The sequence below is a fragment of the Leucopleurus acutus genome (assembly GCF_964270905.1).
Source record: "Leucopleurus acutus genome assembly, chromosome: 11".
NCBI classification, from domain to species: domain Eukaryota; kingdom Metazoa; phylum Chordata; class Mammalia; order Artiodactyla; family Delphinidae; genus Leucopleurus; species Leucopleurus acutus.
The window spans coordinates 100,869,050-100,884,980 of record NC_139152.1 but is presented as its reverse complement, the minus strand read 5'-3'; the positions used below and the strand labels follow the sequence as shown (position 1 = coordinate 100,884,980).

General features: G+C 49.3%; 1 protein-coding gene across 1 annotated transcript in view; it reads right to left on the bottom strand.

Moving 5' to 3' along the window:
• The window catches only part of TBC1D22A (TBC1 domain family member 22A), a 314,915-nt gene that overhangs the window by 209,940 nt on the left and 89,044 nt on the right, over positions 1–15,931 (bottom strand). Inside the window, exon 5 of the mRNA XM_082851042.1 lies at positions 6,391–6,461. Within this exon, the coding sequence (XP_082707168.1) occupies positions 6,391–6,461 (71 nt within the window). The remainder of the gene's footprint in view (positions 1–6,390; positions 6,462–15,931) is intronic.

The window sequence follows — 15,931 nt, the reverse complement described above, 5'->3', positions numbered from 1 at the left end:
TGAAGGCAAAGCCGGCCCACCTGAGGCCCCACCTCCCCGGGGCCACCTGGCTTCGTTCACAGAAGCAGGGACCGAGTCCCCCGCCACCACGTTGCCACACACACACGTCCCCTGACAGCACCGGGATGCAGGGATGCTGCGGTGGCCGGCTGCCGGTGGACCAGGCCCTGCTTCTCTCCCCACCCGTCAGGCCATCCCCGCACGCCTGCCAGCGCTGCTGTGGAAAAGAAGGACCGGACCGCCCAGCACCGCGCCCCAGGGCCCCTGCCCCCTCTCAGTGTGCTCGCGCCTGCCCTCCCGCCCGCCCGGCCCAGCCCTCCCCAGCTCGCAGCCGGGGGACACTCTCCCCTCCCCTTCCCTCACTCACCCTGGCTCGTGGCCCCTCTGAGTTCGCTGCTCCCTCTGCCCGGGGCCCTTCTCCTCTGCATCAGGGTCAGCAAACTACCACCCACAGGCCACGTCCAGCCCACAGGATACTTCTGTCGGTAAAATGTTATGGGAACTCGGCTGTGCACCTTCGTGTACAGGAGCATCTTTCAGCTCCGAGGACAGGCTGCAGCGCGGACGGCAGGAGCCACGGCGCCGAGAACGGAACCTGCCGGGCCTGATGAAGCCGCCCGCCCTCCTCCTGCCCCTCTGCAGGGCCAGCTCCCACACGCTTGGTCTGGGCTCCAGGCTCGGGCGCCGCCTTGGCCCTTCCACAGGAGCGGCCCCTCCTCTCGGCATCGGGGCCGAGGACGCTGCTAGTTTCTGCTGCTTACCCTCAACGTCCAAGCACGGCTCCAGGCAGCGGGGCCGCCTGGTCTGCACCGCGTCCCGAGGGCCCACGCGCTGCTGGAGTTGGTACATCCCTCTCCAAAGAACCCAGGAACCTGGACGCGCTGCCCCAGACCCTGCGTGGCCACGTCCCTCCCCCCCACCCAAGTGCCTGCTCACAGGTGTCGCCCCGGCCGCCGACCTCACCCTCAGGATCCCCCCTACTTTTTGCTCGCGTTCTGTTCTGTAGCACTCAGCTCCTTGGAAGATACTGTGAAGTTTACTTGTTGTGTTTACTGCTTGTGTCATCCCACGAGAACGCCAGCCCCACCGGAGCAGGAACCGTCACCCCTTTTGTTCACAGACAGCCCCCAAGGGCTCAGGATACTGTGTGTCCACAACAGACGCTCCATAGATACTTGGTGGATGAACAAATGATGTCAACAGATGTGCAAGGACACCGTCACGCCCAAGGAGCGCCCCTGCCCTGGGGGCTGGGGAGGACGTGTCTAAGCTAATTGATGAGAAGTAGGGCTGTGCTGGCTCAGTACTGCTCAGGGTTGGGTTTGGTGATGCAGGAGAGGATGGAGGTGGAGAGGGACAGACACAGACGCCCTGAGAAAGGTGACGGAGCCGCATGGAGCACGCAGGGCAGCATGTCCTGGCTGGCCCTGGGCAAGTCCAAAACAGCCTGGCACAGGAGGGGCATGGACGTGTGTGCCAGGCCAGGGCAGTGGGGCCAGCCCAGTGTCAGCCGGGGTCAGAGTGGACAGCCTTATGCAGATCACCTGCAGTGCCACCAAAGGATTCTTAGTGAATGTGAACGAGTACCCAGAAATTCTCACCACCCCCAAACGTTAACTAACGTACCAAAACAACTCCTAAAAGGCAAGGGTATCAAAACGGGGACACGGGCAATAAAAAACCCCACACATATTCCTGACGTTCCCGTTCCGAAAGGAAAACACACATATGCAAGTTAAGGCCCCTAGGTAATTAAGCAAGACTGGAAATTATGCAAATGAAATATATTCAAGTATGCACTGAATTTTAAATGACAGAACTACAGAAACTTAATTGCTGTATTAGCATGCTATAAAAACACTAATCATAAATGTAAAACAATGCATGCATATACTTATATCAAAATTGTCCCGGTGACACAAACATCAAATCGCTCCCTCCTGCTGGGTTCACGTGCAAACTCACCTCAATATATTGAAAGAAGGAAAGATGATACCAGAGTTTCACTGATCATTTCTAACCATACTACTGACAAGCATAAATGTCAAGTGTTTACTTTGTTTCTGTTCAATGTTTCTGAAATAGCTTTTGTTTTTTGGGTTTTTTTTGTGCTACGCGGGCCTCTCACTGTCGTGGCCTCTCCCGTTGCGGATGGAGCACAGGCTCCAGACACGCAGGCTCAGCAGCCATGGCTCACGGGCCCAGCCGCTCCGCGGCATGTGGGATCTTCCCGGACCGGGGCACGAACCCGTGTCCCCTGCATCGGCAGGCGGACTCTCAACCACTGCACTACCAGGGAAGCCCCTGAAATGGTTATTTTTAAGAGTCAAAAATATGACTTTCTACAGCACTAATTTTTTAAAATTTTTTAAACTTTTATTTTATATTGGAGTATAGTTGATTAACAATGCTGTGTTAGTTTCAGGTGTACAGCAAAGTGATTCAGTTATACATATACATGTATCCATTCTTTTTCAAGTGCTTTTCCCATTTAGTTTATTACAGAATATTGAGCAGAATTCCCTGTGCTATACAGTAGGTCCTGTCTGGTTATCTGTTTTAAATAAATCAGTGTCTACAGGATTAATTTTTAAAAGTTACTGCACGGCTTGGATGGAATTTCAATGTCAACCAGCATCAGTGGTGGTTTAATGGAAAGTTCTAGAGCATGTGTTAGCTCTCCATAAGTGGCCAGAGCCAAGTTTCCCATCTTTCTTCATTAAAGCAGCATTTCCTACTCATCAGTTAAGAACAGTACTCGTCCACGAGCCACCAGGATGGTGTTAACGACAAATCTTGAACGTGTCGGGAAAGTCATTCGTTAGCCAGGTCTTGAACTAGACTCATATTCAAGTTCAGCTGCGGTTGGTGGTCTTTCTAAACTGGACAGAGCGTAAATTCTTCCCGATCCTGGGTTCAACTCTTGATCCTGGACACCGAGGGGGCTGGGACACCCACCTCCGCCCCGGCAGCTGAGCCCCGGACCGCACGACCCGGCTGAGTCAGGCCCAGCCGCTCCCCCGCCCAGCACCTCCGCCCAGGTGCGCTGCCCTCAGTGCCCTGTCTGCCAGCGGGCTCGGGGGTGCCCTGCCCTGTCCCACGTGGGGCCAGAGTGTCCTGGAGCAGCAGTCACCAACCCCGGGCCCGCCTGAGAACCCCTAGGGAACCCAGATAGCAGTATTTCCCAAGCTGCCCAGGTGACACGAATGTGGACCCAGAATGGAAAGCCACAAAAGGTCAAGAGGTGACCTGAAACCGCCACGTCCCTGCTGCCCAGCCTGGGGTGGGCACTCAGCAGACCCCGTGTCACAGCGAGCCGGAGTCGGTACCAACCCTGACACCTCAGTCCACCCAAGGCTCGGATCTGTTTCATGGGCCCAAACCTCAGGATCTGCGAGAGCTTCCCTCCCAGGAGAGAGGAGTGTCAGGCTGGGTGAGACCCTCAGAGACAGAGAACGACCGAGAGGCAGCCCTGACTGCAGAGACCCCTCCTCCACACACAGCCTGCCCCCGCGGCCTAGGCGCCCGCAGGGTTCTCTCCCCGCCGTCCCCGTGGCGCCCTTGGGCCTGGCGCTTGCACAGGGCCCAGCTGAGGGCAGACCCACGAGAAACATCTGCTGGACCAGGGCTGCGCGAGGGGCAGGGCTCACTGAGTGCCTGAGCTTCCTGCCACGGCCTGCCACGGGACGCGTGCTGAGGCTGACCGCGCGGGGAGCACCCGAGGCATGAGCGGAAGCCTCAGAAGCAAGCCCCTGGGTCCGGTTTACAGGACAGGAGGCGACCGCGCCCACGGTCCACCTCCTTCCGCCTGTCCGCACCCGGGTCTGACCAACACCCCTCAGCCCGCTGGGTTCCCTGCGCCTGGGTGCCCAGAGCCCCCTCCCTGCCCCCGTGGCTGCACCACGTGCAGCCCAGGCGCCCTGTAGGCTGGGGTGTCACCCCTGCTCGCCCGCACAGACCTGGACTGTCAGTGAGCACAGTTCCAAGGCGCCCACCCTGGCTTTCTCCTCAACTGCCCGAGCCCCACCCACACCTGCAGCCCTGGACCCCCTCTTCCCCCTCCTGTTCTCCCTGCCCCAGCCCTAACCCCCTTCCAAGGGCACAGACCACCGCTTCCAGAGGAATCTCTCGCACGTGCTCGGTCTGGCACACAGCAAGCACTCGATAAATGTTTGCAAAACAAGTGAAAAAGCAAAGAAAGAGAGTGGGAGATAGCGCACTGGGGACATGGGCTCCTTTCCCTGCAGTGAGATCCAGCTCTGTCCTGGGGGCAGCAGAGGAAGGCAGGGACTCCACCCTGTTCCGCAGACCCCGTGAGGGATGGGACGTGGTCGTTTTCCCTTCCCTGCTACCTCCTGGCATCACACACAGTGCCTGAGACACGGAAAACGCTCGATAAATACTGATCAAATGAATGGATAAGCCAACCAACGGCCCCTGCAAGAGGCTCCTGGCTTCACCAGAAACGCAGCCCCCCAGCCCCCCACTTCAAGCCTTCAGGGTGTGGCCCCTGAGCGCCGGCCTCCCCCGGTTCCAGCTCCCCGTGCCTCCCCATCCCCTCCCTCGCCCAAGGGCTCAGCCTGCTGGTTCCTGGGGAGCTGGCTCACCTCGGCCTTGACTCCTGCTGGCCCTGCCTCTGCTGCGTGCCCCAGGCCACGTGACTCCTCATCTCCCTCTCCGGAGGAGCCCTGACACCCCCTTCGACATGCCACAGAAGCATCCCACCTTCTCCAAGAAGCCCTGTCTGGCACTGCGTGAGTCTGCACTGCCCTGGAACGGCCCCCTCTTTCTTGGTGCCCCCACTTTGGAAGGACAGGGTCTGCTCATTGACCCCAACGCCCTTTTTTTTTTTTTTTTAACTCAGCCGTCAACGCAAGCCTAAGAGAGTCAGAACTGCCCCACTCATCTCTGTCCTTTCCCCCCCACCTCTCACCCACCGCCACCACGTGCAGACCCTGGGAGTGAAGGCCTCCCCCCAGTACGTGTGCCCTCGGCACTTACACTGCTGCCCTCCTCTCGCCCACAGTGCCCGCCTGCATCCCATACATCCCACAGTCTGTGGTCCCCAGAGCAAACCCTGCTGCACCCCTGACCAAACCCAAGCACCCCAACCCACTGTGGTGGACTAGTGTCTAATTCCCCTCTGCTTCCGGGCAAAGGGCCCCTGTAATCAGTGGTGGTTAAGTGAATAAATGTGCGTGAGCAGGCTGGACTTTCTGTCACCTGCATCCGCAGCACTCCTGGTCACAGGCTCTCCCCACCTCCCCCCATCCCTTCAGATCAGCCAAGTGGAGCCTGTGCTATCTCCTCTTCTGCCCCTCTGTCCACTGAGTCCCAGCTGGCCCTTCTTCCAGGTCAATCACTGGGCAGCACATGAGGGGACCTAAACCATGACCCGCAGAGGCTGAGAACGAAAGGAAAGAGGACAGGACAACGTAATTCACGGAGGACTTTCCACCAGGTGCAGCACACCCTTAACAAAGACAAAACCGCAACAGAGGCTCTTAAAGGTATTTTCATCCAAACTTCCTGTAACGTATCTTAGAGGACATTTGGAAAACTGGATACAAACGCTTAAAATAAAAAACACCAAACAACAAAGACATAAGCAATTGCAGTAGGTCTAATTTTAATTGCAAGAGAATATTTAGTCAATAAATATTCACCATTCAGAGCCGCATCTGCAATTAGGATTACGAGGTACTAAGCTGCAAATTTACCAAGACTCATTAGCGAGAAAGAGTCTTAAATACTGAAAGCCAGACGCAATTGAGAGTAAACTCTTAGGGGTCCTTAGTAACTTAGCTCCAAAAATAATACAAAAAGGAAAGGGGAAGAAAGCTGTCAATAAACTATTCTGAAATTCTCAGCAGGGCCAAGCTCGCTTCTGACACGGACTCAGGTGAAGCACCAGCACCCGAGCTTCCCCAGAAGCCTCCGCGACCGGCAGCTCAGCACTAGGGGCGAGCAAGCCACAACTCCAGCCTCCATCACACGGACACAAACTGTTTCTAATGTCGTGGTTACTAACATTTCAAAAAAATCCTCAAACATATTTCCCTGTTTGGACCCTCAGAGTTGAAATAATTTTCTATGCTGGAACTTTTCTATACCACAGGTTTGGAAATACCACAAAGATTTAAAAACCAATAAAAGCAGAGAAAAAGAATACAGCTGTCATAAATTATGACTTATCCTCATTTTCTGCCAGCCTTGTCAAACCAAGCTTGAAATTAAGCAAAGGATGGGAAATGCCATCTTGGCCCCGGCAAAGGCCCAGATCACCGCGGCACAGACAGGGCACGTGACAGGGCCGGGAGCCTGGCCAGGCCAGGGGAGCCCGTCCTCGCGGGAGGAAGAGGCGCAGGCAGGTAGGCCGGGGGGACTCACCGAGAGCAGCTTCCACGTGATGGCACGGACGGGCTTCGGGATCCCGGACCAGCTCAACTTCCGCAATTCTTCTGTTGACGAAAAAGAGACAGGGACAGGGTTACAAACAGCAAGCAAACTTCCACTGTGTGGTAACGTCCTCCACCAGTTACTAGGGGGCAAAGAGCCCCGGACATGAAACCACACTGAACCTAAATGATAAAAATTCCAGATACTGACTGTTCTCAACAGACGAGAGAAGTTTCCACTCTATTCAAGCAAAGCTAAACGTGACCTGTTTACATTTAAATCTTAGCACGTGTTTGCTAAACACACCCCAGCGATCCTGGAGCCACCGAGACAGGTGAGGTCCAGAGGACTCGGCTTCCTTCCACCCCTCCTTCCTTCCCACCCTCTTCCTTCCTTCTCTCTCTCTCTCACTCCCTCCCCCTCCCAACTTCACATCTTTCTTTCATCCCATGTCACTCTCACCACTTACTGTTTAAGAAGACCTACGTGAGGTGTTTTTCCCAGGACTGGTTTTGAAAGACATTCCTTCACGGAGATACGCTTGTGTCTACACAGCACTGATAAGGATGTAGCGTATTACACACACCAAGGACAATCAAGTTTAAAGAGTACAAGTCACTGCTGCCCTAACGAACACCTACGGGGGCGGGGGGGGGGGGGTCACAGAGGGGCGGGGCTGGCAGGGGCAGAGGAGCCTGGACGAAGGGCAGGATGGGGCACAGCCTGGGCCAGGGGGGGTGGGACAAGGATAAGGGCCCCTGAATTCTGTCTGACCTGGGTCTCCTCCAGTGTCTCCATCACATGCCCTGAACGGCTAGAGAACACATTTCAATTTGTAGATGGATAACAGTCAATGCCACAGAAACTGAAGTAATTATTTCTTTCTTTTAAGTTAGGAATCCACCATTAGGTCCTCCACCTAACAGCTCAGAGCTAACGATTAATACTAGGAATAAAAGAAATGATTAAAGAGAAGACTTTGGTAATATAATCAACAAAATACAAAGTCCTGGCATCTAATCTTTTTCCAATTACTAAAGTCTAAGTAAAATAAGTACAGAATAATTGGGCAACGTTACCAGCGATAACTTGCATTTTACAGCAATCTCAGAAAATATCAAATCTTCCCCAGTTCCCTAAGGATATTATGAAAAGCAGGAACACCAATAACGCAATGTTTACCAATCATGTTCCCAGGGCCCCTCTGACTGCATGAGCCTGGCTTTCTGATGATCGTTTATGAAGAAAGCCGAGAGAAATCTCAGTCGTTAATGTTCTCTCTCTTCATGAAAGAAACTCATAAAAATGGTACCTTAAATAGACAGCATGAGACACAGTTTTGACGTTGTGTGAGCTCGGGTGTTTAAAAGAAGCTTTTTCATATATATTATTTGATCCTCCAAACAGCTTGAGTTCATTAGGGCCGCAATCCTACAAGGTGAATGAGGAACAGTCTCAGAGAGGTTAGGTGACTTGGCCGTGGCGGCACAGGAACCAAGTGACCTTCACGTCCCGGAGTCCTTCCCCACGATTAACTTCCATTACTAAGAAGGCTTCTTGGAACACAGACAAGATCGAAATCTTAGATCAAAACACAACTGGATATCCAAAGAACAGCAGACACCAGTAGGATTTACTCCAGGAATGAAAGGATGGTTCCGCATCAGGAAATCTTATATTATAACTTTATTATGGTGTTGGAATGAGTGGATGGGAGAAGTAACAGGACTGCTCTGACAGATGTCAGGTGTGGACTTTCACCCCGGGGCCCATTCGCCCCTTCCACCTTTCCGGGAGAATCCTGGTTATGCAAAGTGACCACCCTCGGCAGCCCAGGGGAGGCTGAACCCGCCTGCCTCACTCTAAACTGAGACCGGGTTGGCTGGTTTGGAGCTAAGCCACGCCCTCACCGGTGACTGATTCGGCAATGGGCCTGGGACCCTATGTGAACCACTGAGAAGAGAGAGCAAATTAGCTGGGGGCTTCTGAGAAAGCTCCTCCTGGCTCTTGGGAAATGTGTCGGAGGTAACCCTCTCTTGCCTCCTCTGAATGTTGCTCGGGTCAGAGGTCAGGCTGGGGACTGCGACAGCCACCTAGAATCCAACCAGCCTGAGGACGAAGCCAGCAGAGAGGCCGGCAGCACCAGGAGACAGGCAGGAACCAGGGTTCTGAGTCCAGCAAGACGGGCAGATGCAAGGGACAAAAATCAATAGCTTGTCACCACTGACAAAACAGATAGAAAACTGGGCAGGCACAACCTTAACAAGAAATACACAACACCATATGAAGAAAACTATAGGGGTTTTACTGAAAGACGTAAAGAAACAGAGGAAAACACTGAGCTCAATGACTGACATCAAGTATTTAAGGAACACATCCACAGGGCCAGGCACAAGGCCAGCGGTAGGGGAATTACTCAAGTGACCACCACACAGCCCCCAGGAGCAGGGAACTCACCTCCCACTCCAAGGTCATGGCAAATGTAAGATCACGACTGGATAAAGTGCTTAAAAGATGAGGTGAACAGCACAATGAAGCCCTCAGTGGGAAGGTGTACCCAGCTAGGGAGGTCTCCTTGAGGACATGAGAACTGAACTAAGACCTAGAGACGCGGAGAGATCACCTGAGAGAAGAGGGGGCCGGAAGCGGAATATTCTGGGCCCAGCGAACAGCTTATGCAAAGCCTTGACCACAGTGGAAAAAGGATCAGAGGGGCCAGTGGCCCCAAAGAGCCCACTTAAGGGGCTACTTAGGAAGCCCAAGGCAGAGGTGACGGTGGCTAGGATGGTGACAGTGAGAGAAGGGCAGTGACCAAAGAGAAATTTAGGAGATAAAAACAAGAAGACACAGAAGACTGGATCTAAGACTCAAAATCACAATGCTGTCAACTGTCCATCTTTAAATTCAAAGCAAAGCCAATCCAAATTCCAACAGGATAGACTGCATGTAAGTTTCAGGATAGACGGAAACGTAATTAGCTGACCTGAAGTTCATCTGGAGGAGCAAATGCATAAGAGCAGCCAATAACATTTCCAAAAAGAATAACGTAAAAGAATTTGCATTAACGGATAAGAAAATGTATACTAGGACTACAGTAGTTAAGGCATAAGGATTCTACGAGCAAAGCTAAAATGAAGAGAGAGACAAGTGTAACAGAATAAGTGGTTCACATCAAACCTGTATTTAGTTGTGATAAAAAGAGCATTTCAAATCAAGGGGCCCACCAACTAATGACGTGCCAACAATATAGTATCTATTAACAGAGAAGTAATTTAGAACATATATCTTACCACACAAAAACGTATTTCCAGATGATTAAAGATCCAAAGATCTAAATGCAACATGTGTATAAAGGAATGATTTTTAAAGTACAAGAAAATATAAGAGAATATCTTGCTGTCTGTGGGATGGGAAAAAGGTCTTCCGAAGCAAGACACAAATCTCAGAAACTATAAATAAAAAGCTTAACAAATTAACCATATAAAAGTTTAAAATGACTGTACAGTGGAAGAAACTACGTTAAAAAAAACAAATGACAGATCTGAAAACTACACATGCAACATAAAATATTAAAAGGTTAACATCACTAATATGTAAAGAACACATAAAAAAGTAAGAGTGATCAATCTACAGAAAAATGGAAAATTCACAGGAGACAGAAATGGCTAATCAATGTACAAAACTAGGCACGTAACCTTAATGGTGATCAAAGAACAAACTACATTATTAAAACAAGACACTTGTCAAAAGTTAGAATCTTAAATAATGCCCAATATTGATGAGATTCTGGGTAAACAGCCACTCTCTTATAGTTTGTTAAGAGTGTATATTGATATAATTTTTTTGTTGGTCAAATTTTAATGGTGTATAATGCTTGAGCAGCAACTTCACTTGAAGAAACCTATTCGACAAGGATGTCTGCAAAGGTACACAAGGATTATACACAAGGGTGTTAGCATCTGAGTACAATCATAACGGAAAATTAGAAACGAAGTGTCTATTAATAGAGAGATGATTAAAAACCCTGTTACATCCCCACTGGACGACAATGTTGCCATGGAAAAGAATGGGTATCGTTTTGTGGGTGGATATAGAATAAACTTCTCTAAATTATGAAAAGAGAACAACAGAGAAGAGAATGTAGCCGCACTGAGTACTTCTGCCAGCACACACAGGAATCGAGACGCACAGCCAGACTTGGGGAGGGGTTCAGGAGCGGGCTCAGGGATGCTGAGACCTGCCTTTCATTGTCTACCCCGCTGTGTTTCTACAAAGCTCCTGTCCATCTCCACCTTTACCTCCAACTTTTCAAAATCCACCCAGCCTTCCAGGCCCAGCTCAGCCTCTTCCAGATCTAGGACACCTTCCTGACGACTCCAGCCCTCACTCACTTCCCTCTTCTGTGAGTGCCACCTGGAGCCCAGAGCCCGGAGCCCGCCCACCTTCAGGGCCACGCCAGGAGCATCAGTCTCACCTCCTAGAGGGGGCTTATGAGTTCCTGGAGGTCAGACCCCATGATTCTCCTGCTTGTCTGTCCTGATGCAGTGCCTTGCGATTGCTTGGCAGTAAGTACTGGAGAGATGCAAGACCAATTCCTCCCTCCAGCCCTTCAGAGGTGTTTCTTTTTTTTGGGGGGGGTGGGGGCAGGTGTCACATTTTTAATTGAAGTGTAATTTATACACAATAAAAGAATGAATATAGCCCCCCAACAAGACTGAGAACACTCCTCTCACCCTCTTCTAGTACCTCCTTGCCCCCCACTCCGAGCTAACCCCTTTCTGGTATCTATCACCATAGATTAGCTCTGCCTGTCCTTAAAATTCACGTAAATACTACACACGGGATGCCCTCATTTGTGTCCTACCTCTCTGCTCATGATGTGTCTGTCAGAGTCATGCGTGTAGCGGTAGTTCCTTCTTTACAAGCAGGGACAGTATTCTTTGCTATGAATATATCACCATCTGTTTAGGTATCCACCTGCTCACAGATGCCTGGGTTATTTACAAGCTTTCCTCCGTGAAAAAGCTGCTATGCACGTTCCTGTGGGTACCTGCTTTATGGGTGGATGTTTCCAATTCTATCAGGCAAATATGAAGCAGCGGAACTGCTGGGTCACAGGACAGATACACCTTTAACCTTATTTAAAAAAACTGCCATGTGGTTCTCCGAAGTGGTTGAACCATTTTACACTTTCCACCATTAATGTAGGAAAGTTTTCACTGCTCCAGTCCTGGTCAAAATTTAGTGTTACGTCAGTCTTTAATTTTCATCATTCTACTAAATGTTAAATGGTATCTCATTACAGTTTTAATTAGCCATTCTGTGATGAGTAATGATGTTGCACGTTGAACTGATTTTCACGTGCTTTCTGGCCATTTTTATACCTTTTATGAAGTTTATATTGAAATCTTTTACCCATCTTTTTATTGGGTTGTTCATTATAATTTTATTATTGATCCATGGGTCTGTTTCTAATGATTGATTTTTCTTCTGGTTCTAGGTCATGTTTTCCTATTTCCTTGCATGCCTGGGTTTTTGTTTTTGTTTTTGAATGCCAGATGTGCCAGTTATCAATTTATTCCCTCTCTGATCATGGAACTGGGTCTTATAAATATTTCTCCTTGGTCAGCTGGCATGCCGCTCTCCTTTTCAGCAGAGGGTGAAGGAAGGACCATCGAGGAGCAAGGGCTGCTCTGGTCCAGGTTCTCCAGGCTCCTGCAGAGGGTGGTCCCCAGCTCCCTTTAGCTCTCGCCTCCCCCTGAGCAGGTTTTCTCCCGCACTTAGGCCCTGCGGAGCGTGTTTTCTCCAGCACGCGGGCCCTGAGCACACAGGGTTTCTCCCACGTTCAGCTACTGGCCAGAGCGACTTTCCAGTCCCGGTAGCGGCAGCAAGTGATGGCCAGCGACACCCCACAGCCGACGCCTGCGTGAGCTCTGGTCGTTGTTTGACTGACTGCTTTCTGGGGACTCTTCCCCTGCCTCACGGAATCTCACCCCACCCGTGAAAAGATCAGCACTCGGCCAAGGACTTGGAGGGACGCTGTGCCGACACCTGGGCTCTACCTCTAGCTATTCTCTCCTCTCCAGCACTCTGCTCCACACGCTCTGTCTCGGCCTCTGGGAACCCCCTTTCCTGAGTCCTCAACTCGGCAGGACCGCCAGGTTCAGCTGCGCTGCAGCCTGCAAGCTGCCTCCAGCTGTAAACAGGAGCAAATGGAAAGCTCGCCTTGCTGTTCCCCTTCGTCAGGGACACAGTCCTGCATCACCTGGTCCACAAGGTCCCAAGGCAGCTATTTCAAGTACTGGGGGCAGTTTTCCAGTTGTTACAACAGGGGAGCAATTCCTTTGACAGCTAGTCCTCCACGGGTTGAAGCAAAAGTCAACTTACTAACGTATTTTAAAGACATCTTTGTCTAGTCATCAGGAATATTGGTCTCTAGTTTCTTTTTCTTACAATGCCTTTGTAAGGTTTCAGTACCGGGGCTATGCCACCTTAATATGAGCTGAGACGTGTGTTCTCCTCTCTCTTCTGAAATGAAAGACTTTCTGGAGAATCAGTATTATTTCCTCCTGAGATAGGGTTCACTGGAAAAGCCATCTGACCCTGACACTTTCCTCATGTGAAGGTTTTTTAATTACAAATTTACATTTTAAACTGATATAAGAGTTTCCAGTTGCCTCTTGCATCTGTTTTGTTAGGCCATGTTTCTCAAGGAATATGTCCATTTCATGTACATGAATTTATTGGCATAAAGTTGTCATCAGTATCCACTTATTTTTTAATGTCTGTAGGGTCTGCAGTGATGCCTCCCCTTTCATATCTGACACCGGTAATTCGCGTTTTCTCTCTTTTTCCATGGGTCAAGTCTAACTACAAGTTTTTATTGATCTTTTCAAAACACAAATTTTAGATTTTCTTGATTCTTCCTCTTGTTTGTACATTTTTCAGTTTACTGATTTCCACCATTATTTTGTTTCCCTGCTTTTATTTTGGTTTTGTTTAATTCCCTCCTCTTTTCCTAGCTTCTTTTTTTTTTCTTCTTTTTTTCTCTTCTCCCCCTTCCTCCCACCCCACCCTCCTCCTAGCTTCTTAAGGTAGAAGCTTTGATCATTGATTTGAACCTTTATTCTTTTCTAACATAGGCATTTAAAGGTATAAATTTCCCTCCAAGCATTGTTTTAGTTGTATCATACACATTTTTATATGTATGGTCATTATCATTCAGTGTGAAACATTTTCTAATTTTCCCTGTGATTTCTTTGATCCATGAGTTATTTAGAAGTATGTTGATAAATTTCCAAATATCTGAGGATTTCCTGGGTATCACAGTAGACTGCTTTCTAATTTAAGGATTTGGTCAGATGAACTTGGTGTTATTTCAGTCCTTTGAAATTATCACGACCTGTTCGGGCAGCGCGTGTGGTCTACTTGGTGAATGTACCATACGTCCTCGCAAAGAATGTGCATCTTCAGCTGGTGGGTGTGGTATCTACACACCGGTGAGATGCAGCTGGGTGACAGCACTATTCATGCTCCCTTTACTGATTTTTATATCTACCTATTCTGTCAATGACTCAGGAAGGGGTGTTAAAATTTCTGCCTACGATTGGAAGTTGGTCTATTTCTTTCTTTATTCTTGTCAATGTTTGCTTCATGCATTCTGAAGCTGTGGTATTAGGCACACACACATTTAGGAAAGGTACCTCTACTTAACGAGTTGAAGCTCTTATCGTTATAAAACATCCCTCTTTGTCTTAATAAAACTCTTTGTCTTGATGTTTATTTCTTCTGGTATTATTATAAGCAAATTCGTTTTCTTATGATTAACGCTTCCCTGGCATATCTCTTTCCACCTTTTATTTCAACTGCCTGAGTCTTAACGTTTACAGTGTGGTTTTGGCTTTTCTTTCAGCTCTCTGTCCCCATACTTCTTAGAATCAGACTGCAAAACCACTAGCTGTCTAAGACAGAAAACGAAAATGTAAGAAATACTTTAATAAGCAGAAAATGAATGAGAAACAAATAGCATTTTTTCTACAATAGTGCATCTGCTTTCTAAAAAATAAAATTTGGAAACATTTTTATGAAAACAACACCAATATCACAACTCCATACTCATCTGTACTTTGAGTCTTTCCTTCTCAATAAAATTCCCACCTGGGAAATTGACATTGCAAACAGTCCATGACGAAAGGAAGCAGACAGGTATGGAGCAACAAATGCTAGTTGTGGATTCAATGCACCTGGGGTTCAAGGCCCAGCATGGCCAACGAGAATCTGTATGACCTTGGTCAGTACTCTTAATCTCTCCTGAGCCCCAGTTTCTTCCTCTAAAACTTACAGCAAGATAAAAATACCTTCCTTGCTTAAATCACAGAATTTCTGTAAGAGACAATACGTGAGAAAGCATTGTGACATACTATACAAATGCAAGAACGCGATTCTGTTACGCTTACTGATGTAATTATTTGGCTGGTTGGGCTGTGAACCCAAACCATGCAGCCACTGGGACTCATTCGTTCTAACTGGATGTAAAATATCACATTTGAGACTGAACCAGAAATCTGTCACAAAAGGGCGTATGCAAGGAACTCCTATTATAAGTACCTTTTTTTTTTTTCTGAAAAGCCAGGGATAACAGAAAAATCAACCCATAATTTAAGCTATTTTTTTCTAATACTCATTTCTTTTAAACTGGCTTTAATTCTTATTTTTTAAAACTCTGGCAGTACTGAAATCTGGGACAACAATAAGAAATGCATGTATACTACAATCACCTAGGCTCTTGCTTGAATCTAGTCCAGAGCTGAGCTGTCACCAGCATCAGAAGGCCCTGCAGAACAAGCACGTCTCTTGCTCCTGAAAGCCGCGGCTCGGGAGGGTCTCATAAATGAGCAATCTGGCCAGCGCTTATTGAGCACCCCTTTGTGTAAGCTGCCCTTGGGGTCAAAGCCACTTCCACACTCGGCCTGCTCCGAGTCCATCACACACGGTGATTTACCCAGTCTGTGAACACCGATCGACTCTCAAGGAGCCTCGGAGGTTACGATTAGACCCAGTTCCTACCCTCCAGTGGCTCACTGGAAGGAGGGAGGGAAAGTCTAACAGTGCAAGTGTTCAGGGATGCTGCGCAAGAAAGGTGTGCAGGTGATGCGGGACCCCGGAGGAGAGGTGGGCTCCTCCCTGAAGAAGGGGGCCACGGGGAAGATTCCCAGTGAGCTGCTCCTTGAGAGGCACCTTGAAGCCAACTCAAAACCTGGAAGATTCATCTCTGCCCCCACCCTCGACCTCATCAACACAACAGGAAAGGAACAATGTCATAAACAGGAACGAGGGCATCAAGGAGGAGACGAGAGCAGACAAGAAATGTCAACAAAAATCTGGAAGATGGAACGGCAGAGTGGTGAAGAGACTCAAACCTGCCGCCTGAGAAGGGGAGGCCCACCCATGGCAGAGAACGCCAGAGGCCCAGCGGCAGCTGAACGCAGGCGGACCACTTCCAAGGCACGGGGGGCAGCCAGACCCCCGGAGC